This window comes from Melitaea cinxia, chromosome 2 (genome assembly GCF_905220565.1).
Source record: "Melitaea cinxia chromosome 2, ilMelCinx1.1, whole genome shotgun sequence".
NCBI lineage: Eukaryota > Metazoa > Arthropoda > Insecta > Lepidoptera > Nymphalidae > Melitaea > Melitaea cinxia.
Window position 1 is genome coordinate 8,137,669 of NC_059395.1, and position 26,795 is coordinate 8,164,463.

At 32.6% G+C, this 26,795-nt stretch overlaps 3 protein-coding genes across 3 annotated transcripts; 1 reads left to right on the forward strand and 2 right to left on the reverse strand.

The window, feature by feature from the left end:
* LOC123660218 (prenylated Rab acceptor protein 1) lies at positions 1-3,398 on the reverse strand. The gene is made up of 6 exons (XM_045595319.1): positions 3,311-3,398; positions 2,160-2,262; positions 1,533-1,636; positions 981-1,065; positions 639-747; positions 1-218 (listed from the first exon to the last, which is right to left on the reverse strand). The coding sequence occupies exons 1-6, from the start codon at positions 3,379-3,381 to the stop codon at positions 121-123; spliced, it is 570 nt and encodes a 189-aa protein (XP_045451275.1). The 5' UTR covers positions 3,382-3,398; the 3' UTR covers positions 1-120.
* Positions 3,399-3,678: 280 nt separating this feature from the next.
* LOC123663878 (bromodomain-containing protein DDB_G0270170-like) lies at positions 3,679-13,095 on the forward strand. Its single transcript, XM_045598527.1, has 8 exons — positions 3,679-4,163; positions 4,255-4,395; positions 4,618-7,752; positions 7,933-8,065; positions 8,191-8,281; positions 8,372-8,452; positions 12,060-12,215; positions 12,461-13,095. The coding sequence occupies exons 1-8, from the start codon at positions 3,897-3,899 to the stop codon at positions 12,603-12,605; spliced, it is 4,149 nt and encodes a 1,382-aa protein (XP_045454483.1). The 5' UTR covers positions 3,679-3,896; the 3' UTR covers positions 12,606-13,095.
* A 1,075-nt stretch (positions 13,096-14,170) lies between these two features.
* LOC123659231 lies at positions 14,171-26,024 on the reverse strand. Its single transcript, XM_045594482.1, has 21 exons — positions 26,018-26,024; positions 25,914-25,930; positions 25,268-25,351; positions 24,543-24,716; positions 23,013-23,046; positions 22,883-22,924; positions 21,951-21,980; positions 21,284-21,524; positions 20,742-20,909; positions 19,836-20,050; positions 19,411-19,547; positions 19,232-19,340; positions 19,049-19,161; positions 18,526-18,711; positions 17,960-18,147; positions 17,402-17,526; positions 16,578-16,683; positions 15,947-16,106; positions 15,218-15,260; positions 14,839-14,918; positions 14,171-14,316 (listed from the first exon to the last, which is right to left on the reverse strand). The coding sequence occupies exons 1-21, from the start codon at positions 26,022-26,024 to the stop codon at positions 14,287-14,289; spliced, it is 2,289 nt and encodes a 762-aa protein (XP_045450438.1). The 3' UTR covers positions 14,171-14,286.
* Positions 26,025-26,795: the final 771 nt, after the last annotated feature.

Consider the following 26,795-nt stretch of genomic DNA (forward strand, 5'->3'; position numbering starts at 1 on the left):
ACAACTATATTATCTATTACATTAATTGATAACATCGTTTTGGTCGAGAGTACGATTATTTTGCTGCCAGCCTGTAGTGAAACCGACCGGAGGTGGTAGGAACAGCGGTAAGTGTCCGTGTCACACTTGCTCGACCATTGGGAACTGGTCCGTTGGAGCGGGCAAGGTCTCTGCATCGAAGAAACTTGCATGCAAAGCTACTACCGTCACTGTGGCTCCTGAAATAATTGACATTATTTATAAATAGTTGTGGACCGATTTGGATGATTCTTTTTTAATCCAAAGGTGATGCTTGTCATTTAGTCCCATTTAAATTTGATCAAGATATGATGAGTACTTTTTGAGTTATATCTAATAATGCATATTAATTTGACTACTATTTCGTCTAAAATCGATGTTGTAAATTTGTAATTACTTGTTGATGTAATTTAAGAAGGTTTTTTTCGTTTTCGAGCAAACGCAATTATGTAGTCTGTACTTTTTGTTCATAGCGTACATATATCAATATAGTAGCAGATACATATCTATATCATAGATATTATGTAATAAAAATTAAGACGAATATACGAGTAAAAAAGTTAAAACATAGTTTTATTAAAATGGTGTCAGAAAAGATTTAGTAATTAATTTTATCTTACCTAATACCCAGAATAGGACAGCCCCGGCGCCTGCTAACCAACAAAGAGCCATAGATCCAGCGGCTGCCACTGCATACTGTTGTGTCTTACTCAATTCCCATCCACCAATCTATTTTACAGGATACAATTTAGTAGATCACAAAGCAGTTTTAGAATAAAAAGTCACAGACACAAGAAATAGATTTGCAATAAATTGCCATAGAACACTAAAAAGAGTGATATATGAATATAAGGAGTGCATTTTACAGGTAAATCACTTACTTGTGGCTGAAAATTAAAATTTTTGCTATTAATTATTAATTAAGTGTAACTATGTAACAATAAAGGTAAAGTGCATTTTACCTTCCAAGTATTAGGTCCTGAGGTAAGTTTTTTGTATCCAAAAAAGCTTGCAACCATGGCAATCAAAAGCAATGGTGATGTTATTCTGCAATAATTTTAATTTAAATAATAAATTATTAATATATGTGTGTATATTGATAAAAATTATATTTCAGTTTTTTAAGTTGTTTACATCTTGGAATGCAGAGCTGTGTACATCAAGCTTGTATAAATACAGTTATTACATGTGTGTGTAAGCAGAACAGTAATTTTTTATTCTTAAAAAAATATTTACTATACCCCTTTTCAAATTTAATATAACATCAGTGCACAAAATTAACTGTCTTTTCACAACTAAGCTATAAATAAAAACTTTTTTTTGGGACTATTATTTTATTACTGTTAAACAGATTAGTAGGCAATATGAACTAATTGATTTGTAGCTAGTATACAGCTTTACCACAAAATTACAAAAATAAGGTACTATATAATAAATAGAATATAGTATTTCCCTTTTTTCCCATAATTAAAAAATAAATAAATTTTCTTAAAGTATAAAATATTGGTACTTACAAGCAATAAGCAAATAAACCCAAAAATATAATCAGGTAATTTGCTTGAAAATATTCAACATTTCGGTAAAATCTTCGTGACAATCTTGGTATAGAAGGGGGCACCTGAAAGAGTAATGCACAATTTTAAAAAATAATCCAAATTGTTTAAGAAGTTTCTCAATCCAGATTTATAATTAAAATATAGCACAAGTATTAATATAGATTATATATAACAAAATTATCTAATCTTCTTCTTCTATATATATAAAAATGAATGTTTGCCTGTATGTCCTTTAAAGAATCGTAAACTATACATTGAATCATGTCATGATCTTCAGCAAAATGCATGAGCCCACAAAGATTTCCGAGTTGGTACGAAGAAAAAAAAAAACATAGCAACCCAAGCTGAGTACAACTAGTAGTACATATAAAGAAATACATTGTAAGAGATAAAAATGATGTTAAATTAGTTTGACATTTATATTGACATTTATATTGAGTTTTATTTTTTATCAATTTTATTATGATTTTTATATAAATATAAACATTCGTAAGCTGTTACAATAATACATTTTAAAGAGAGAAATACAATAACAGTGTTGTAATTTTAAATAGAAATTCTACATTTCCATTAAATATACTTTACTTTAAAGTTTTCAGTAGCAACAAATTGCGTCCAAGCTCTGCGTGAAGATAACACTCCCATTACCAACGCAGGCCCTGCACCACTTCTTACATGTTGAAGAAGTCTAGAAATTACACATAGTTATGCATATTAATCAACTATGTAAACTTATACTTTTATATATCAGTAACAGTGACATTAATACATATAATACAAAATGTTTTTGTCTGTTTGTCTATGTATTAGTGCACGCTAATCACAGAAACGGCTTATCCGATTTAGATGTGGTATTCACTTATTGTGGTAAGCTTTCCTTAACATTTAGTGTTTGTTTCATGTCAATCAGTTCATAACTTAAAAAGTTATGTTAATTTAATGAATCACGTTGAATATGTAAATATCCAAACAATGGTGTTTATAATCCCAAATAAACCAAAAGATATATAACAAAGATATATAACCAAAAGATATCCAAAAAATGCATTTTCACTATTTTATTAATATGGAGTTTGTGAACTTCAGGTGAATGGAACTAGTAAAAAGATGACGTCTCAACTTTAGCACCGTTAGTTGAGCTTAGCACAGTTAGTTAAGATAAGCGTAGTTAGTTAAGATTAGCATAGTAGAAAAAAAATTAAAGTTGCTGAACTTTATGTTAATTTGAAGTTACTTCAACATGACTAATTTTACTGTTACAATAATAAAAAACTTAGGTACATATTCTGTTTTTATTTTAATAAAATATCTTTACCTGTGCCCAAGTTGTGCCTTGTATATTTACAATTAAAGAATATATATAATTACATATATATATTGTGTAAAGCAACTAATTAATTTTTTTCTCAACATAATCCTACATTTTAAATACAGTAGTTTATATAGGTTTATAAATATTTCAAATTTGGTTTAGTGTGCTGCTTGTTATTCAATAATATTTAATAATAATAATATTTTAACAACAAATAAATAATGGATGATACTGATCATAGGTGTCATCTCGTATGGTTGACAAAATATAATAATAAAAAAATATATCTATACAATTCTAACACGTTATGCTACAAAAATAAAAGAGATTAAAATAACATTTAAAAAAAAACTGAAATAAAGCGAACCACGTAGCACTGAAAGAATTTGTTAGTAAGACTTACAATTCCATTTCATTCACATACTTTTGTAATCCCCTTTTCTCTGTCGTAGCATTAATTTCACCTGAGAGATCTATATTTACGTTTTCAGCCATTTTTTGTGTAAATATAGTACGATTTTCTAAAAAATTATAAACAAAGTTAATTAGCTACTTGTCAAATGTCAATTGTCATATGACGTTCACTGTAACAAATCTGTCATTGTTTTAAGAGCTCTGTTGGTTAAAAAAAATTGGAGTAAAATATATTTTTTTTTACGTTCCAATAAATAAAACACTAAACTAAATTTATTTCCCTTAAGTTTTTATTAAGAATTAGTAGTAATTTTTAAAATAAACGGAATTATTTTTGAAAAATATCTTTAATGTCTATGGATTTAACAAAGGAAGTAGAACTTTTGCGTCATATCATGGCTGCCATAAAGCTTGATCTTGGTTGCTTTTCTTATGAAAGAGTGCTTGGTTTTCTTTGAACGTCGCGAATTCTGTCAATCTGTCTTTTATTTACGTCCCGACATGCTTTGTTCGGTAAAGTTCAGATAAAGTGATTTTAGTAGTGAGAGAGTGATAATGTCATTAATTTAGAAGTAACAAATTTCGACCAAAACAAAATGAACGACGGCGATTGGATATGTAGCGACTCGAATTGTGGTAATATTAACTTTGCGCGACGAAATTCTTGTTATCGCTGCAATAAAGAGAGGCCTAATGCAGGAAAACCTTCTAAAAAGAAGCTCGGAACTGAGATCGGCAAGTCAGCAGCGGAGAAATCCCGCGGACTTTTTAATGCCGACGACTGGCAGTGCAATAAATGCGCTAATGTCAACTGGGCCCGGCGTCAGACTTGCAATGTTTGCAATGCGCCAAAATTTGGTGAGGTATGTACACAAAGCTAATGTTTAATGCATTTTTATTATATTTACTTGGTCCGTCCACGTGTTTTTTATTATTATTAAATATTTATTCTAGGTGGAGGCCCGCACTGGCTATGGAGGAGGTTACAATGAGCGAGGTGTTGTCGAATATCGTAGAAGAGAATCATCTTCAGATGATGAATATGATGAGTTTGGAAGAAAAAAACGAAAACGGAAATCGGTATCACAAGAAAAGGTATGTATTTTTTATAACTTAAGTAAATAAAATTAATATATTGGCTACAAGATATTTTCAATTTCTAACAGTTATAAAATAAACCAATGGTCCTTTTGTATATTAATAAAATATGGCAGATAATGGAATTTGAAGCTAAGAAGACCTATGTTATTACTACTAAGTGAAATAACTTTTGAAGCACATCATTATTAAAGTGGAGATAATTTTTCCTGCCTTCAGGTTGGCATCACTGAAGGACCTGTAAACAAAAAGTTGCCACCAACTATGCTGCAGAAGGAAATAAATATGGACCATGTAATGCCAGTACCAGTTTTGAATATGTCATTACCGACCACCATATATAATCCTGTAAAAGCTAACGGCAGTCTTAGTGATGGTTCAGTATGTGACCTTCCTCCGCTCAACAAAATAGCATTGAAAGGAACTCATTTTCAAAATCAACCTTTTTATCAACGAGATTTAATCATTCCACCCTATAAGACTAATGGTATTCAACGTAAACGCTTTAAAAGTGTTGGTGATAAAGACCAAACGGGTTCATCTGGCTATGATACTAGTTCGAAGAAAAGTAGAAATGAAAGTAGTGTTTCACCAGCAATGAAATCTTATAATCCAGTCATGGAAAATAGGGTTACATCAACTAATAATGATGTTGTGTATAAATTTACTGGGTCAAATCCAGCTGAGGATTTTGAAGTGACTTATACTGTTGAAGAAAGAGTTAGGGCAGCGGCTTTTGCTATAGTATATAACAATTGCAAAATCAGTACAGAAAGATTTGAATCGTTGTATGATAAACCAGCTCCTGATTTCAAGACAATTTTTTCTTGGAGGCAAAGACTTTTAACTACTGGATGTTTGGTTGATTCACATTTAGAGGTACACAAAAAGGATTTGGAAAGGCCTTTTAACAATCAAACTAATACTGCTGGAAATATCAATAGAAAAAAGGTTTCTCAAAAGCTCCCAAATCCAGATGAAATTCCTATTGTATCTGATAGTGATGAAGAAAATTCTTCTAAGAATCCTGATGTAAATAATCAAGTTTCTTTTAGCTTAAGGCAAAAGAGTTTAAGTGCAGATACCTTAATTATCGGAGGTATAGCAGATAGTGAGACCAGGGTCACTGGTGGTTCTGTTAGCACTGTGGACGAGAGAATGTCACAAGGTAGAAGTCACTCTGCCTCAACACATCATAGAACTAGATCTAGCTCTTGTGACAGTCAAGATTCTAACTATCCTGAATCAGATGTGGAACAAATGGAAACACAAAACTTAAATACAAAGAAAAATAATTCTGTAAAATCAAACAGTACAAGGCAGTCGGTTTGTGATTCCGACTCTGAATCAATTTCATATAATAGTGATGAAGTAGACTTTCGATCTCGTGTTTTTGGTGATAGTAGAAAGTTTAAATGTAAGGCAAACAAACGTCCTACTACTTCTAACGAAAGTAACTTGTATACAGCAACAGAAAATCAACCATTCCAAGGCTATAGCACACTAAAATTATTAGAACAATCTCCATTAGTTACTGGAAATATTTATTCCATGTCTAATTTTAAAAGTATGAGTGTAAATCATAGAAACAGAGATTCACATATAGTTGAAAATGATGGTTACTCCAGTGAATATGTACCTACAAAAGTAGGGGTAAAAGTTAAAAATAATTATCAAGATTTTAAAAATAATGTAAAGAAAAGAGGATTCTGGGCAAAAGGAAATGGAAGTACTTTTTCAAATGTACCTACTATACCTGTTACTGCACCTGCTGAGCCTAAAGATGATGGTGTTAAAAAATCTCTAACGAATAATTACTATGCTTTCACCCAATATGAAACACAACTTCCAGGCTTGGAAAATCGACTTGAAGATTTTACGAAAGATGAAATTGATAATTGTATGACAACAGATCAGTATATGCCATTTGATAAACCACTGGAACTTGAAAAAAATGAAATGAAAGCAACTGAGAGTTCCTCTCGTGTCTTTGAAATAGCACAATCGAGTTCTGCTGTAAAAAATAGAAGTATAATGGACATTTTTGGAAACAATGACGAGAGTCAAGAGAGTTCTAATAAGAGTAATGATTTGGATAATTTCGATAGTGTAAAAAAAACGTATAACACTGAATGGGATGCGGATGATGACGCTCTCTATAAAAACTCTGACTCAGTTGATATTCTGCCTGAAAACTCATGTGATGTGCGTAAGCGTACTCCATCACCACCGAGTATTGGTGCAATAAGAGCGCAGAGTCCAGTGACCAACACGTTATATGGAACTAGTTTAGATACTCAAAAAGACACCAAAACAACTTCGATTGACATAAATGTTATAACAGAAAAACGTGATATGTTATTAGGTTTACTTAAAGATTTGCAAGGAAATGAACAAACTAACAATGATATGTCATGCACATCTACACCTACAATACCAAAAAGTAGCCATTTAAATGAAAATTTAAATCATATTGCTACCACTAATTTTGTAATGCCACAACCAGAAGCGATTCCTAAAGATATTTGTAACCAAATAAATTTTATAGCAGAAAGCAATAATGACATTCCCTTACCCCCCTCAGTACCTGAAATTAAATCTAAGGTAGTAAGTCCTTCTAAAAGAGTACATGTTTTAGAATCAATAACAATAAAACCAGACAATCGCAAAAATATACCTTGTGTTGTAGATAAACCTGATAAGATGGAATTTGATAAAGATCGACCTTTTAATGCACAGTCAACTAAACAGACAGCAGAAATTGTTTCACCACAAAACACTGTAAATCAGGATGTTAATAAAACCCAAACAACATCAAACCCATTGCAGCTTGACCTTTCAAACATATTATCCAATATAAACACAAATACACTTCTCCTGGCTCTTCAAAACTTACAACAGTTTTCACAACAGCCAAGTAATCCTGTGCATAATGATAATTCAGGTAATGGCCATGATAACGGAAACAATGATAACGAAACATTGGAAACAATTAATTTAACAAATGACGAAGATTGGGAGAAAGAGTCAAATCAGGATGAGAGTATAGAAAGAGAGTTAGAAAAGTTAGATGGAAACACTGGGGATACACCTTTTTTAAGTGATATTTTTGACCCAGGTCCAGTCGTAATGCCTCCGAGTGGTACCAAAAAATTAAATATTAATCTCAAAAATACAAGTGATAATAAAACAAATCAAACTCCACATTTGAACGAAAACGCTCCTGTGATAGGAAATTTCAAAAGTTTTGCACTTCCAAAACCAATCATGTTAAATAGACTGAAATTGACGGTTAAACAACCAGACAAGAATGTTAAGACTGGCGATGGAAAAAGAATCAAACGGAAAAGAAAGGTTTGTACAACTTATAAATGAGCGTAAGTTTGTGGAGATGTATTTTTAACAACTTTTCATACAAAAAAAAAAAAAATTCAAAATAAAGTTGAAATGTGGTAAATAACATGAAGTTTTAAAAATATGTCTCTACTTTCATAATTTATGGAAGAAATGAGTTGAAAGTTTTCTTTGTTACAGACTAAAGCATCTGCTTCTCAAGATGAAGAAGCCGGTGAGGAAGAAGATGAAGAAGAATCAGGTGATGACGCTGACCTCTCTAAGTATGATCTATGGGGCAGCGATGGGGAACAGGGCAACTCTTCCAAAATGGGTTAGCGGTGTTTATTATGAGATTATTTTGTTACTTCTCTAAACTAATAATATTAATAATCACATCTTTAGTGATATCTATCTTGATATCGTAATGCTGATTTTAAAGCATATGGATTTTCACAGGTGATGACAATAAACAAAGAGATGACTACAAAGATGATACCTCAAATACTGTAGATAAAAATGGAAGGTTAGAAACTAAAAGCAAAAAAAGGTTTGTTACCATGATTTATAAATACACATATTATTGCTTGTTTATGTATTAAAAATATACAAAGTAATGTTATATACATAACATTTACAGATCTAGAAGCTCATCTTCATCATCAAGTACTTCGTCTAGTTCAAGTTCAAGTCACAGTTCTACCCAAACGCCCAAAAATAAGTAAGACAACTAAAATTTTTTTCAAATATTTTGTAAGAAAATAATAATAATAGGTGCTAAATCTCATAACATTCTAACCCTTTTTTACGAAACCTGAATATTTAATGATTTTTATGTGTGGGTTTTAATTAACGTAATTAGAGCAAACGTAACTCTAACACTGGTTGGTAATAACTTTTTCGCGTTAAACCCCGGTTCATATTTAAAAAAAAAAACATTTCAATTAACATCGACAAGTATTAACAATACACGTTATATGGGATAACTCAATTACTCGTCAGATCTCGATCAAAAATGGAACCACACGACGAGCAGCAGCTTTTGAATGAAAAACAAACAACACAACACAACACAAAAAAAAAAACCGATGGTCCCGTACAAAAATTATAAAAAATATTTTAATTATATGATTTCAACTACAAACTTATGCTTTTCGAAAATTTTCCTTTATCTGTGTCTATATGTATAAGACGTTGCTTCGTATAGTTCGCGTCATGTAAAAAGAACGTTGGCCTTCAAGCTGCGCAAAGGCGATTTATCTCTATTCTGTGGTATGAGGTAGGGCGCGGGTGTGTGTATCACGTGCCGCATGCTTGCCGGTGTACTATTGGTTGGACAGTTCGACGTCGACTCAAAATACTATCGCGCACAAACTTTTAAAATACGAAATAGTTTTACATAGAAGTGAGAAAAAATATTTATAACATACAATTCGCGTCATGTAATAATTGTGTTTGCTCGCAAACGAAAAAAAAAACTGACTTCAATTACATCGACGAGTAATACAACGTAGATCGACGAAAAGATTGTCAAGTAAAAACGCATTATCAAAGATTACTCAAAAAGTAGTTATCAGATCTCGATGAAATTTAAATGTGACCACATGATAAACTTCGGCTTTCGATTAAATTAAAAAATCATTTAAATCGGTACACCTAATAAAAAGTTATTGCGGAGTTTCAAGAAGTTCCCTCGATTTCTCTGGGATCTTATCATCAGATCCTGGTTTCCCTATCATGGTACTAAACTAGGGATATCTTCTTTCCAACAAAAAAAGAATTATCAAAATCGGTACACCTAGTAAAAAGTTATTGCGGAATTTCAAGAGTTTCCCTCGATTTCTCTAGGATCCCATCATCAGATCCTGGTTTCTTTATCATGGTACTAAACTTGGGATATCTCCTTTCTAACAAAAAAAGAATTATCAAAATCCATACATCCAGTAGAAAGTTACGTGGTATAAAACAACGTAGGTCGACGAAAAAAGCGTCAAGTAAAAACGCATTATTAGATATAGCTCGAAAAGTAGTTGTTAGATTTCAAATAAATTTAAATGGGACCAATTGGCACACACCACCTTTCGATTAAAAGAAAATTTGTCGAAATCGCTCCACCGAGTCAAAAGTTCTGATGTAACATACATAAAAAAAAAAAAAAAAATACAGTCGAATTGAGAACCTCCTCCTTTTTGAAGTCGGTTAAAAAGAACGCTGGCTTTCAAGATGCGCAAAGACGATTTACAGTGTTGCCAACCATTGAAATTTTTTTTCCCTACTGTCCATTTTTTTTTTGGAACAGTCTTATTTAGTAAACAAACCCCTGTCAATCGTAATTCACGTTTATTCCGCATTTGAAACTCCATTTACTATTTATTTCATTAAAAACAAATATCAATTTATCATTTTAAACACACAAAAACTATTAAAATACGAATATCGAGAGTACAGATAATTAATATTTTTAAATATGAAATTTCAATATCTTGTTTTATAAGGCAAATAGGGATGTGGTGTGTGTGGCTCCCTTTTTAGAAAAAGCCTCACAATTATTCCACATAAATTATATATAATTTTATAGATTATTGCTTGCTCTATCGGCGACAACAAGTAAAAAATTGTTATTACTTTTGTTTAAAAAAAATTGTAATTTTGTAAAGTGATAATTATTATAGTAATTTAGTGCGCACTTATTCGCACAGGTATTTCTAGTATTTTTTAAAGTAACTACCAATAACCATTGTACGTAGCCGCGAGTGAAAGCCTAATTTAAAAATAAAACAGTAGTACTTTCGTGCGCGAGTGTACCCATGCGCAAACACACCCCCTCCAGTTTCTTTCAGCGTTCTTTTTACATGACGCGAGTTATACCGAATTCCAAGATTCTGAGTTCATAGGACCGTAGAGTACCCTGTAGGTTTTGATTCCCTTGCGAGTGTCGAATATTTGAAGCATAAACGGCTGTATCTTTGTATTGCGTTAGCTTAATAGTGAGTTACTGAGGTAGGGGGCACAGCAGGAAATTTCCTGCTCAAAATATGGAGCAGCCCGACGGATAGTACCTTGACCTTATAGAAGAGATCACAGCTAAATAACACTTCAAGCAGTGTTGTGTTCCTGTTGGTGAGTAAGGTGACCAGAGCTCCTGGGGATGGGATCGGCAACGCGCTTGCGATACTTCTGGTGTTGCAGGCGTCTATAAGCTACGGTAATCGCTTACCATCAGGTGAGCCCTACGCTTGTTTGCCGATCTAGTTACATAAAAAAAAAAGTTTGATTTTTCCACAACTTCAAGGGACAGTACACTTGAGTATTTGATATGTATGTATTTCAGCTTAATACCTCCACGCGTCCACAAAAAAGGATCTTGACAGACAGACTGACAACAAAGTGACCCTATGAGGGTTCCGTTTTTCATTTTGACGTACGGAACCCTAAAAAATGTGTGTGAACTTTGTACGCACGTAACAAGTTATACTTCATTGGCTTGCTAACTTCACGTTGCTAACTTCTTCTTCGTTGACTTGCTAGCTTCAGGGTGTCGGATTTTTCGTGACGGTGTGCGCGCGCAACTTAAAAATTTACTTTTATAATTATTCCCTAACGTACCAAAAAAAGTATAACTTCAAAAAACACAGTTGAAAATTGAAAACCTCCACACAATTGAAAACCTCCTTTTTTGAAGTCTGTAAAAACTGATTCGTAATACTAACTTACTAAAAGTTCGATTTCTAACCAGACTACAATATATGATGATAAATGTTTCGTTTCGAATATAACTGGTTCCTATATTTCATAATCCGTTCTAATACTGCTCTGGTGTAATGGTGCGTGTGCCGTGTCGGCGGCGCCTAAACACCTACAATCGCGGGTTCGATTCCCGCTCGGAGTGTGTATGTGTTTTTATACAAATATTTATATCTAGTCTGGTTGTTAGTCCTTGTTGGCTTCCCCACAGTGCCTCAGAGAGCACATTAAGCCGCCGGTCCCGGTTGATATCATGTACACCTGATAGCGATCGTTACTTATAAAGGAATAATTATGTCCGCTAACCCGCATTGGAGCAGTGTGGTGGATTAAACTCTGATCCTTCTCCTACATAGGTTAGAGGCCTATGCTGTGGAATATTACAGGTTAACGCGATATTTCATAATCGCTTGACGCTGGACTGCACAAAAACCCAGACCACGGCAAACATCTGTATGGCCAATACTAATGTTGTCATGATCGAGCGCGCTACCGCCAGCGCAACAGCCACAAACCAGTGCTGTTACCGTTGCGTTAACGCGGCGTCATATTTCATAATACAAGTGAAAAATGTTTGGTCGTAGATTCGATGACTTCAACCTAAACAGCGAGCGCGAGTCTCAGCACGGTTCGCCTAAAGCTCGCAAGTCGCGGTCGCGGTCCCGTTCACCGCGATCGCGCTCTACGGGCACGCCTTCTCGGAGAAAGTCACGCGACAGCCGGTCTGCGGGGGAAACCAGGTCTGTTTATATTGTATGTTATTATATCATGAAAACACTCGTAGTAGTAGGAAATATATATTTTTTAATTTGTGATATCAATTTATAAGACCTTCAAAATTTTAAAGTTCACCAGATCTAACAGGCTTTGTTCAAATAGCTTAAAAAACTGAATTATTAAATATTTTAATTTTCACTTTTAGAGCCATATCTATATATATAATTTCAATTTTGAATCTCAAAATATTTTTTTGTTTCTTTAGTAGGAGTCACGACACGTCCCGGGAAAAGGAAAGATCCCGAGAACGGGATAGACGCGATAGGTCCCGCGGTTCCCGCGAAAGGAAGGAACGTAGATACAGCCGGGAGGGTTCAAGCAATCACTACGGTGCCAAAGGAAGACACCGCTAAATTCCTCAAAAAAAAAAATTAAGAAAATAATAGATTTGTGCTAAGCGTCAAAATGAAACAGTAGTGTAGTTTATAGCAATGTCTTGAATATCTTTTGAAGCGTTACAGATAAAATAGTTAACTGTCAATATAAATCCTATGATTACACATATGATTACACAGTGGTAGACAGTAATCACAGAAACAAGATTTGTGCTAAGTCAAAAGAAACAGTAGTGTAGTTTATTGCAATATCTTGATAAGTGAAGTGTTAAAGTTACTTGTCAATGTTATTTCTATAATTTACACAGTGGTAATGTTTTCCTGTGCATATTTTGTTACTATTATTGAAATAAGAGAAAATCTTTGAGACAGAGTTGCTTTACACGTTTGTTAAAAAATATGTGAGCTATGTTAATTTTATATTCGAACCATATTTGACGATATGACGTAGGCTAATGAGATTTATGATTAATACAGTTCAAATGAGTATAAAAATCTAAAATGCTAATAGTACGATTGTACTGTAAACTGTTAGAAAATGTATATTCAATTTTTTTTTTTGGATAAAATGGCCTAGTTTTGTTTCCGTAAAAGTTTATTATGATGAAAAAAGTGTTTCAGAGTGAAAGGCCACCGTTCAAACTATTTTTTTTTTAAATAAATATTTACAAAATGCGTTTTTGTTGACTAATCTAATATAACTGAGTATTGAGCAACTCTCAAATGGACGTGAATATAGAAAAAAATCAATGTCAGTTGTGATAAATTATAACTAACGAATTACCTTTTTTGGTATACTCATAAAGAAATAACATAGTAACAAGTAGAGATGTGCCGAGTCGCTGTTTTATGGACTCGAGTCAACTCGGGTTGGTTTATACGGAATCCGAATCCTAGTTCGAGACTAATGTAGACTCGAGTCCGACACTCGAGTTCAGGATTTGAATCCGAGACTCGAATCCAGGATTAAAATCCGAGACGAGTCCAGAATACGAATCAGAGTTCAATTTTAGGATAAAAATATGAAAAAAAAAATCGTCGTCCAAGGTCGCCTGACTCGTGTCAAGCCGTGCTCGGCACATCGCTAGTAACAGTAATACAATAAGTACAGTAAAGCTCGGTTTCTATATTGTCACGAAAATGTCGTGTTCAAAATTAAATGGTCCTTTAGTAAACGTAACGTTAGTACTCGTATTTTATACAGAAACAGGGCTTAATTTAAATCTTAGCAGATTTTTAACAAGCATTTATTGCGTCAAAGATTGGTTAGCTATAAACTTTTGTACGCTTTTAGTTAAGAAGCTTTCTCTTTTAGCTTATTACAAGAAGATGTATACTTGTGAACACATTTTTGTTTCAATTTGTAAATATTAGATATCATTATCGGTTTTGCTGTAAATTAGAACTAAGTACATAACAAATACGATTACTTTTTATTAAGAGTTAAGTTGTTTCGTCTTAGTAACTATCCATATTTTATAAAACCTGATGTGGTAAAGTTTGTAAAAAATTGCCAATAAACGTAAAATATAATTAATACTTTTAGATTTTTATTTGTGTATATTAGTAAAGAAAGCATTAGATATAATTAGATGTTTATTCATGGAACATATATAAGGTTCGAAAGTAAAAATAATTGTTTAATCATTTTGTTGAGTTGATATAAAAAAAGTATGAAAAGATAAATTATAAATAATTATTAGGCTCCGTCCAGACAGTGACATTCTTGCTGTAAGAGAAAAAATAGAATAAACATTTTATTTAAATTCTATCATTATCTATACTTTTTTATACACCACTAATACATTAACAGTGATTAAACAGTTTTGAGATATTTTATCACTTCAGCCTATCGCAGTCCACTGCTAGACAAGGTCTCCCCAAGCTCGCGCCAAAAATGGCGTGAACTCATGTGTTTTGCCCATAGTCACCACGCTGGGCAAGCAGGACGCTGTTGCCCGTCTTCGGCCTGTGCGTTTCAAAGCCAGCAGTTGGATGGTTATCCCGGCATCGGTCGGCTTTTTAAGTTCCAAGGTAGTAGTGGAATTATGCTATCCCTTAGACGCCTCTTACGACACCCACGGGAAGAGAGGGGGTGGCTATATTCTTTACTGTCGTAACCACACAGCAAATAATAATAATTACATACAGTGTAGTAAAATCGGTTGAGGGCTATAGTCAATTAACCATTTCTTCCAAACTAATGATGGTCAAAATAAGTACAACGAAAAATTTACATTTGAAGACTTACCGCAGTTATGGGTTTTTGAGGTATCTTCGGTTGGTCAATCTTTTTAGGATATTTTGGTGTGCACGTTTCTGTCTTCCCGTCTGTAAAAAATCATAAATAATTATCTTCTCTCTATCTCATCGGTTTCTTACATCGACTAATCCATATATAAATCAATTAAAATAAATCGCTGAAATGTATGATGTACACGCGCACATTTCGAACGACTGCAAAAATTGGATAATTTTTTTGAGCAAATAAAAAAAAAATCGGGTCAGTTCGGGGAAATTGTAGGGACGATTTGTAAAAAAGAAAATTAAAAAAATTGATTTATCACGAATGAAAAATGGCGGTATGAAGATCGCCAGATCCGCTACTGTATTATGAAAATAACACTAACCTGGACCAACTTTTGCTTCTTCCACGGTACTCACTTTATACATCTGCAAGGAAATTAAATTAAAAATAAATTACATGTTTTTATAATTACTTACTGTCTTATTTTCCTAGATGTACCTACAAAAGCCATTAAATGTATGTATTGTGATATGGGTAAATTAACAACTTAAGGTAGTTAAAGTATTTGTAATTCTTGCGTATTAGTTAAGTTGAGATTTTCTCTTCTTTTCCTTTTTTTTTGCTTATTGAATAATGAATACTGCGTATGTCATTGAACCTCATAACTTTATATTAAAGATTAAAAAAATTCTATCATCCCACGTATTATTATTTTTTTATTATAGGAAGCCAATACACGTATAACTGTGCAATTTTCGACGTGACAAAGTCTAATAAATCGATGAACGCTGGCTGCGTGCACGAAAAAGAATGAGTCGTTGTCCCGTTGCGCTCATTGTACGCTTGCGCCGCATGTATCTCTCTTCCACTCGATTAACCTATCGTCCGTAAGCCAACATTACAGACAACCATTTTTTTATGAAAATTAAAAATTTTATATTTTTTATTTATTTATTGCAAAATTATAGGGTAAATCAACAAAGAAAGAATAAAACTAAATCGCTTAAAAAAATCTAGATACTAACGTACATTCTAGAATATACAAGTACAAGATAAGATTTCGTTTGAAGCAATAAATGAATATTTCGAGGCGAATATGATACAGTCTTACCCTGCCATCATCACCGGCAGCCAGTCCTGAAGACAGCGGCACAACATCTGGTCCCCATTGTTTCATAAAGTGTCCGAGGCGGGCGACGCGCTGTGCCGCCGTAGTCACCGTATGCGACCCGCCACAGTACCGGTTACAAATGTGTTTTCCTGTGTCTGACCTGGATAAGATATATTCGTAAAAGATTTTAAGGTGTGTATGATTTTATACAACAGGTAAGTTTGGGCAAGCATTTATCATAACAAAATAATTCTTGAACAGGTTTCTTAAAAAGTGTCGGCTGGATTTAAGGGTCTATTCCGTAAAATGACTTTTTATCAAAAATATCCATTTCTGAATTTAGATAATTAAATACAGGTATATCAATGTCATTAATAACTATTTTAGAACAAGTAAAAACACGTAAACACATAGGTAGGTAGATTCGTTTTGGTATCGTAGGGGAACCCATTTACGGGTGATATCCAGGATGCCCGGGTAAGCATTCCTAGACCGTATGTTGGCTTCAGCACTTGGGGGTGCAATACCGACCAAACCCCTGCGGGAGCCTTCAGCCGCTTTAATTGGAGGGTCTCAGAATATTACAGGTTGAACCGTAACTAGTTCTTACTCAAGTGATGATATGACAAACCTAATTTTTTGTGGCTGCTTTTGCTGTGTCATTTGTTTCTCGATATTCTCCCAGTCGTGTAAATTTCGTTGCGGTACATTTGTAGCTTGCGTCTTGCGTATTGCATCTATTAAAGAACAATATTTATTACCAGAAAGCAAAAGTTTTCATTAAAGCTGGAGAACTCTCACGTAATTAATGGATGCCCCCTAATTACCTACCCATATTTTTCGATGTTGATGGACTCTAAATTTAAATTCTTAATATATCTCATATATAAAATTCTCATGTCACAATGTTAGTTAACATACTCCTCCAAAATGACTGGACCGATTTTTATGAAATTTTGTGTGCGTATCGGGTAGGACTGAGAATCGACCAACATCTATTTTTCATACCTCTAGGTAGTTATAAGGGGGATTTAAGGGGGTTAATAACATGTATGACAAAACAAAGTTTGCGGGGTCAGCTAGTATCATTACATAGTATAAAACAAAGTCACTTCCGGGTGACAATATGTTTAGATCTTTAAAACTACGTCACGGATTTTGATGCGGTTTTCTTTAGTAAATAGAGTGATATATATAATGAGTGAGTTTTCTGTAGTAATAGTGTGTTTTATATGTATAATACATGCATACTATAGTAGAGGAACATTAATAGTTTTAGAGGTTTCTAATGTGATGTCGTAAATAAACACTTTTATTTGCGCTTACATTGCAAATATTTATTTTATATTTTAAATTTAGTATTAGCATTGCACCCCTGGGAAGCCGAGGCGGGTTGGTTGTTATCAATAAAATCTGTATAGGTACAGAGGTTGATATTGACAAAAACTTGCTTACCTAGTTCATAACTAAGATATGGTTTCATGGAAAGGTTTGCTGGTAGTGGTTTGCTGACAGGCACAGTCGATGGAGCTTCCATCGGCATCACAGCGTTGGCATCACAAGATATGCAGTTTACGTCCCTATTTCATTCAAGGAAATAATGAGTTTTGTCAAAAACGAGTTTGCTTTAGACCACACGACTGAAGTAAAACTTCTTTAGGTCCATATAACTTATATCTCCCTCACAACTTCCGTTCACCTCACACTTTCGTAACGCTCTCGTCACGCACTCTTCAGCTTACTCCCAAGTCAATCGTGCGTAAAGAAGTTTTACTTCGAAAAATATAGGCGATGAAAATTCTCTATATTTTCCACGTGATGACAGGAGACAATTTATTAAATTGAAATGATGACAAAGGGGTAGGTGTTTTTATAAAGGTATAGTGAAAGTCTTCGATCTACACCCATGCGTTTTGGTAAAAAAACATATAAATATGTAAAATAAAACACTACAATTAAAAGTACTAAAAAATATTAAATTTCATGTTCTCGATTTCCTTATATTCGATTCACCTGAGAAGGCGACGTTTTGTTCCAGCTGCCTCAGCTTCCCGTCTCAAAGAAGCCATTTGTTTGAGATTCTCCTGTAACTGACGTAATTTGCTGTTGAAGAATTCCTTCACTGGTGACAACTCCATCTTGTCGAGTTTCATTTCGATCTCTCGTTGAATGTCGTCCAAAGCTTGTTGCCACAGAGCTTCCTGTTGAATAGAAAACAATCTTTAATACTTAAAGATGTTATCTAAAGCGTATTTCGTTCACGAATAACAACATATCAGCTAAAGACAACCTACAGTTAAGATTTATTATAATGTTTGGTCTTAAATTAATTCATTAATTTAATTGTGTGGTTAACACATACATCAGCAGTTTATGAGCCTAATAATAATGAATAATGATTATTTAATTTATATACTAATGTATTATTTATATTTGCGTTTGTAAAAGATAAAAATATATCTACTAGTTTTTTAAAACACAACCAGTTGCCTAACTTAGGAGCTTACGATGAAAAATATAAGCTTTACTTGCGTAATTATTATCATCGCAAAACTTATTTAAAAGTTGTAAATACTCACTTGCATGTTAAGTTTGCCTAATGCATGTTCTAGACCCCGCGAAAGGTCATCACAGGCGAGCTCAAATTGATCATGGGACACCTTACGCGCTAGCATACGCAAGTCTGCCTTATCCGCCATTGCTTCAACCATGTCTTCACGGTCAAGTTTTATAGTTTTCAATAGTTCTATTTGTTCTAAGAGGATCTGGACATAACAGAAATTAAACTTTGTTGATTATATTTATAGTTTATTTTTTAGTACATTTTTTTTACGTTTTAACATCCATAGGCTCTTGAGTGCCCATGCCTTTTTTATTTACATTTTAATTTTCAAGCGTTGAGGCGTATTATTTTCAACATTGCATGCTTCAAATTACGAACTAAAGCTTATTTGAGTTTTTAGTACATTTATGTATAGATAAATCATGTGTTCTATTAAATAAAATATTGGGTATAATAAAGCGTGGACATAACATCAATTTATATAGGAAAACGATCTAAGATATTTAATGAGATACGAGTATGAATGAGAAATATTTTACGTTCATATGGTACTGTCGGTCTTCCTTTTCGTTCGCCAGCTGGAGAGCCGTATCATGCACCTGTTTTAACTGCTCCTGCATTTCTTGTACCGTTTGGAACAAAGTCATCAAACCTGCAATTTAATTTCCTTAATTATAGAGTTCAACATATTAAATTAAATTCTTTACCAAGATAATTCGTACCTTGCAAATCCTTTACAAGATCGGGAGACAGTTTGCCGGAAGCTAATTCCTCTGTTAATGATGAAACTTGTTTCATTAAGTACTCCACTTGATCTTGGAAGGAATTTAGCTGGAATATTTTTTTAAATGTTGTTGCGTTGTTATTTTTTGGTAGTTGCATTTAAAATGTCATTTTTTACCTGATCTTGTACTACACCGTCATTTTTACCGATGCTATCACAGCATTCTTTCAGACGTTTTTCTAGGTCGTTAATTCTTTGCATAAGTTCAGCTATCATAGCAGGTGATTGTTGAGGAAATTCTGACTGTCGTCGATCTGACAAATAACATAAATTTAATTATAGATTAATTTTAAAAGAGGACTTTATAAAATATCGTCACTAACCTTGAGAAGGTGTAGTTGTTGTTGTGTCTGATGGTTGAATATTTGATGGCGCTAATGAAAACAAAGTATATAAACACAATTAAGTCTTGGAAAGAGCCATAATAAAGGTTTTTTATATTATAGTGTTCTGAAATCTTAATTAATATTTAAAAAAAAAAGTATTAAAAATCTAAGTTCTAAATATAACATCTTTCTAAAAACTCCATTTTCTGAACATACCTAATCCAGTTAGTTGATCTCCGAGAGCGGTATATAAGGAGTTGGTTAAATTGTCAAGGTCAGCCCTTAAGCGGTTTAATTGTTCTTGCAACGTCGCTAGGTCAGATTTGTTCTCTGTTTCATCGTCTACAGCTTCAGTCTGTGACTGTGGAACGAACGCTGATGGAACTGTTGATGGAGCTGGAACTGTTGAAGGGCGTGTCAGAGCTGAAACACTATGAAAATGTTGTATTAAGCTTTGCTTTTGAATCGTAATCATTATTTTTTACTTTTAGATATTTCAAGAACTTAGCAGGCTTTTAGACATAATACGAACATTTGATTTTATTTTCTTACTTTACTGCACAAAAGGCTTAGTGCTCAAAGCATTCTAGCAACTAAATTTAAAACGTACAAGGGCATTGTAGATGAGCGAGAAAGAGAAATGAAATGAAAAAAATTTAAGAGGCAAAAAAAAGAATATGTACCTACATTAAAATAAACCCACAAGCCACTTTGACAACATGCATTAACACATACATATACACTTACAGTCTTACATACATACATAATTATGTATTAACATAAACAAATTCTTAGCACTTAACATGCAGATGAGAATTAACAAAATTATTTATTGTAGTCATATTTCATTCATTAAAACACAGGTTCTTTATTTGAAAGCCGTGAGAAAAATGCTTTTAAATATAAATGTAAACTCGTTGTGAACGCTTGTGGAAACTGAAGTCTGAATATGAAATCATGCAGTGTAATTACACAGAAAAAAAATATATGATAATAATAAGACCGCAGATAATGAGTAATACATAAAGAACACGCTTTTTTCAGGAAACATTAAACATTATATTTAGTTGTTAGTGGTGTGTTAGTATAGTTTCATATCTTTAAAATAATTTCATATCTTACGCCATGGATGGTCGACTTTTCAGTTCATCTTGTAAGCCCGTAGTTTCTGTTATAACATCTTGTACTAATGAGCTAAGCTTCGCAAGGCCAGCTTCGGTTGCTTCCAATCTTGAAGAAACGTTTAAAGAAGTCCACATGTCAGTGATCGCTTTGAGATTAGTTTGTGATCTGTAAAGGTTTTTGTTTCTTAAAACGGTAAGCTAGTAGCTAACTTTGTAAAATTTATCATTATATAAATAAATAAAAAAATCATTCTAAAATAAATATCTTTAGCCTTAATATTTCTCCATATTTGTTATCATTTAGCAGCAATGGAATGTTGTTACGGCTACATTTGTAACTCTATCGAACGAAATAAAATATACACACTCACGGTCACTATCTAAGCCATTATTTTATTAATTTTATTTGACACCATAACTTTAATATCGTAATAGTATATTTTAAAACAAAGTTAAAATTACTTTATTTATATTGGTTTTAAGTTTTAATTTTATGATAACGAAAAGCCTTGAATAGAAAATGTACCAAATTTTAGCTACCTCACTTCTTCTAAAATTTCTTCGTTTTTTGGTATGCTTCCATAAACACGATTTCTAAGATCCTCTACAGTGTTTTCGAGAATATTAAATTTGCTAATTGTCACCAGGGACAACTTCTCTGAGGAACCAACTTCACGTGGTTTTGAAAGATCACCGGGTGTTGTAGGTGGTAAACGACTACGCTGAGATCCCATACCACCTGCAAGAGCTGAAAGGTTTCCCACATGCCTTAATGAAGTAGCTGCGCGTTAATTTGAATACACTATTTGATTATTCAAAAGGTTTTTAATATATGTTCTTATGGTCGCACGCCTGGTGGTGGTTACCGCCAAGGTAAAACTAAATTTGATTCTGGCAAATGTTAAGCGTTATTCTTATACTAGCTGCCCGGATAGACTTCGTTCTGTCAAAAGTTAATAGTATTTTTTTTTAAAAGTATTATAACCTTCCGCGGGCTTAAGGAACATACATAAAAATAAATTAGCCGAATTGGTCGAGCCCTTCTCGAGTTATGCGCTTAGCAACATTCATTTTTATTTATATAGATAAAGACGGAAATTCACATACTATTTCTTCATGCAACTCTGTATGTTTTATTCAACACAAAATAATTGTTTTGTCGGAAAGCAAAACATTATATTACTTTTTTACAATTACTTTTACTAACCTTTCGCATCTGCAAACTTTTTCCGTTCCACTGAAATGATATAAAAGTATATTTTATAAATAAATTTTGTATCATTACGCTCAATAAAAGTTAGATAATTATTATTAAAGCCCAGTTCGATAGATTCGAAATGACGGTTCGTGAGCAAAACCGACCGCTTTTGTTTATAGGAACTGGACGTAAGTGTGTTAAAGCCTCGAAGACAAACAGAGGCATAACCGGAGTTGTCTGTTGTACAATGTTCGTAACGTAGCAATGTGTAGATAATAGCTACCATAGTCAAGATTGGTATTGCAAATGATCCTCAATTTTCTCATTTTGGCATCATTATTTCTCTCTTTACTTATCTACACATATTATTTGAGGTTGCTCTAAGTCAGGGGTTTCCAAACTTATTTTGTCTACTGCCCACTAAGAGAATAAATTATTTTATTGTGCCCCCTTTTAACAATATTTTAATGAATATTAATTGATGTTCAAAAGTTGTAGTCGAGAGTCCTTATAGATTAAGTGACAAATCCGCCACCAAGCACACAACGGCACCATTTTTTTTCTAGGTCTCTTACCACCCTTTAGTACTGCAGTGCCCATGAGAGCTTTATCGCCCACTTTTGGAAACACTACTCTAAGTGTTTATGAGCCTCGGTAATTATATTACACTTGTTAGTTCCTTTAAAAAATAGATTTCGTTGCCTCTTTACTTCACAGAGGTAGAAAATAGGAAATTCAAAGTTTTCGCTGAAATAATTACTTATGATGATGAAATTTAATTTTTTTGTAATAATTAATGAAGTTTGTACACTGAAAATGTACAATTTGAAATATTTCGCAGATTTCTAACCTTTAATGAACAACTATAATAAAAAAAAAAAAAAAACATTCACATAAAATAATTTATTATAAGCTAAAAATAATAATAATGTCATCCTCACCAACTAATAGCGTTTCTTTATCGGTGGGGGATTCGTTAGGCGCTGTAAGTAAATTGATACATATTTAATTAGTCGTCTTATTGGAAACAGAAATGTTTTATTTAAACAAAGTTAGCTCTTAATGTCTTACCTAATTCCTCCTTTTTGATAATTTTTGCTGAATCCTGAAATCGTTTTAAACGTTAGCTACTGTGAAGTAATTCATAACATGCATATTATTGACTTATATAATGTATTTTTTTTTTAATTTTTTACTACACAATACACACGCGGTCGTCTATTCCTAAAGTAAGCAACTTGCTGCTTGTGTTATAGGTAACACCCGACTGGTACAGCTACATATTTTTTTTTCGATAAACATACTTGTAAATAAAATATACATATATGAATATGTAAATAAATATTTACATTACACCCAGACTCGGGGTGGGTATCGAACCCACAACCCTCGAAGCAGAAAGCAGGGACACTACAAAATGCGGCAACTGGCTAGTCGTAGTGAATTGAATATAACATATACTTTACTTGTTTAAATACTTGCTAAACCCAAAAATAAACAAATGTAGCTAATATCCGTTTTTGATGAATATGGAATGAAGGATACACAACAAAGTTAAAGACGAAAAGAACAGCAGCAGAACTTATTTAGCTGGTATAACATGTACACCTTAAAAGTAGTTAATACGTCTATATATAGACATAATTAAGTAAACTAATCTTGGGGATAACGTCATATTTGTTTATATTTGAGAGCAAACATACATAGCAAAACAAATCTTTTAACAATTTCATACATACATTACATACATGTATTGATACCTAGCTACGTAATATGATTGTGTACTCGTAGTAGTCGTACACATACTCGTAGGTAATGGGATAAAAGTATAAATAAACTATATAACTAACTATAATAATGTTTTTTTATTGATTTAATGTAATTTTTATGACTAATTAAAAAAAAATATTAGCTTTCTGCGTCAGCGCAATTTTCGTAAAAATGTGCACAAAGTTTTTACTTCATTTAAGGTACAATCTTTAATCCTTTTAATTTGACAACAATTGTTATTCTATAGGTATAACTATTTAATTTTATTTAAAATAGTATTTATGTCGTTCAAAATACTCAAAATATAAGACAACAACTTGAGTGTAGTCACAGAAATTTGTGGAACAATTCAGTGTTCACAATTCTATTTTTAGAGGAATAAAATTGCTATGTTGCGTGCTTTGCGTGAAGCGATTAAGTCCAATTTCAGAAAGGTTAAATAAAGTGTTTGAATAACTTTCAATGGCTTGACATGCTAATCGTTTGTCAAGATTTGTGTGGATCAGAAATAAATTCAATGTATATTTTATATTATAAGTGTAGCATGTCGTCATAGATTTATTTCTAGGCGAGGTGGTACTAGTCAGGGTAGACTAACCGCAGTCATTTTGTGAAGGTCTTCAAATTTTTTTTCTTTACAGAAACTTAAGTGAGTTGTTTGTTATGTAGTGTAATAAACGCAGTTATTAATTCGGTTTTGATTTTTCTATGTCGGATCCCCGTATTTTTTACCGTTTCGCTTCAATTACATCAATGAGACTATGCAAATTTCGTCTATGTTTGTGCAAAATTGTCACTATTAAACGTATCCTTATTTATTATTAAACTAACCGTTGCGTCGGTGTCAACAACAAATTCGCTGACAGCAATAGTATGCGCTTTATCCCGTCCGACAGGCAGTACGGCGACGCTTCCTCGAAGCTCGACATTCTTCCCGGAAACTCGCAACTGCTGCGCGAGGCAGTGCAGCACTGAATGCAGCATGCCGAAGTCTACAACTCCAATCTAAAACACCAGTATTCAAAAAAACACTAGTTTAAGTGTTTCTCAGTATCAGAATAGAATGTTCTACGCATTCATAAATTTATTCCTCACTTTAGGTTTCTCAGTCTGTGTGAAGCATTTTCCTTTTGTAATTAATAAAAAAATTGAAACTTATTACGAAACATGTATTAGAGTATTTAAAAAGTTTTATAATTCATGTTCTTAATATAAAATAATTATTGAATGTAAAGTTTGGCTAATTAGTAACATCATGGCAATATATTACCTTCTCCAACAACGCCAGACTAATTTAATCCGGGTAACCTACTTGATTTTTACATATCTAATTATTATCATTGGGCAATCACGGCTTATGTTATTGTAATATCAAATATATTATTTTTTAAATACGCAAAAACTAAAGGCGCTATAAATCGAATAAGCTATATGAAAAGTTGAAATTGGACACGTTCAAAGTCGGTAGGCACTACTAGCGCTTCAATAGTAATGACCATTCATTTTAAAACAATTTTTGCACATTGCTAAGGTTTCAAATGTAAGTTATACCTTACCTCCGGCGTTCCTATTGCCAAATCAATCATATCACTAATGTTTAGTAAAACAGCTGTTTCATCTGAAAATATATTAAAATATACCTAAGTGTTAGTAACGAGAGCTTGAACTCATACTTTTGCAAAGCAGAAGAGATTTTTTTAATGACAATCATAATAATGAGAATTGATAATAATAAGGCTTCGACAAAATTTTCACCTTGTGTTGTGACTTTACTTGTGTATTCAGCGCTCTAACAGTTTCGTTTAGAGTGACAAAATTTGACGACGGATTAAGGAAAAGTCCAAGAAAAGATAATGTTTATCATGCCTTACTTTTATGATTTTTTTCAATGACATGGGTGAGAAGTAAACGTTTCGGCAGTGGGTTGATTCAATTACTTTGATTTCAATGTGTCTGATACACGAATGTATATCAAATCATCAAATGAATATTTGACATACTGAATAATCCATAATGACTAATATACATACAAAGGTATACTTATACAACAAAAGTTTGTTTACTATTATTATATAGTTCGTTTATTAATATTTTGGTTTACGATTTAAAGGAATACTAAATTTCGGTTTTTAAAATGTTTAGTACCGTAGTTAATACAGACATATAGATAGACAGACAGACAAAATGAAAAAAGTAACTTACATCCTTTATAGAACAACCTTAAACAAATTTTAAAATATTAGGAATCGAACTTGTTACCGTTTTCTTATAAACATAGATATAAGGATAACTAACTTATAACTTACCCGCCATATTGAAAATTTTAGAAATCGTTTGAATAAAATTTCATTTAAAAATAAATAGCAAAAAAACTATTATCAAATAATTGCTTAAAAATTATTAATCAACATTTTAGCAATGTTTACTTAAAGCTCTTGCTCTTGACGTAAATGATCTTTTTTAATTAATTTATACCAAAAAGTATTTAGTTATTACGATTTACGAAAAAAGGCGATTTTGTTATAATATTACTTTTTTTATATGTTAAAAATAAATTAACACTTACAAAAAATACACGTATTTTACAATTATTAAATTTGATCACAAGTATATGTGATAGACTCAATTTTACTGTGATAACAAATTAATAAAGATAATTGTGTTTGCAGGCAAACGAAAAAAAAAACGACTTCAATTATATCGACAAGTAATACCACGTAGGTAGATGAAAAAATAGTCAAGTAAATACGCATTATCAAAGATTACTCCAAAAGATGTAATCATATCTCGATAAAATTAAATGTGACTACATGATAAACATCGGCTTTCGATTAAATTAAAAATCATTAAAATCGGTACACCTTTGAACAGTTTTTTTTTTTAATAAATACAAAATTAATATATGAATTAGGATAAAGATATATTTACAGTAATTCGACATTTTAAGCGTTTCTATTTTACGGATATACGAATGTAGATGCTTAAAAACTTTTCCAAGGCATACAAGTTGTATTTTAAACCCACATAACTCGTTCGAGATGCCCAAAGATTTTGCGAATTAGTTAGGTTCAGGTATTGATGTGA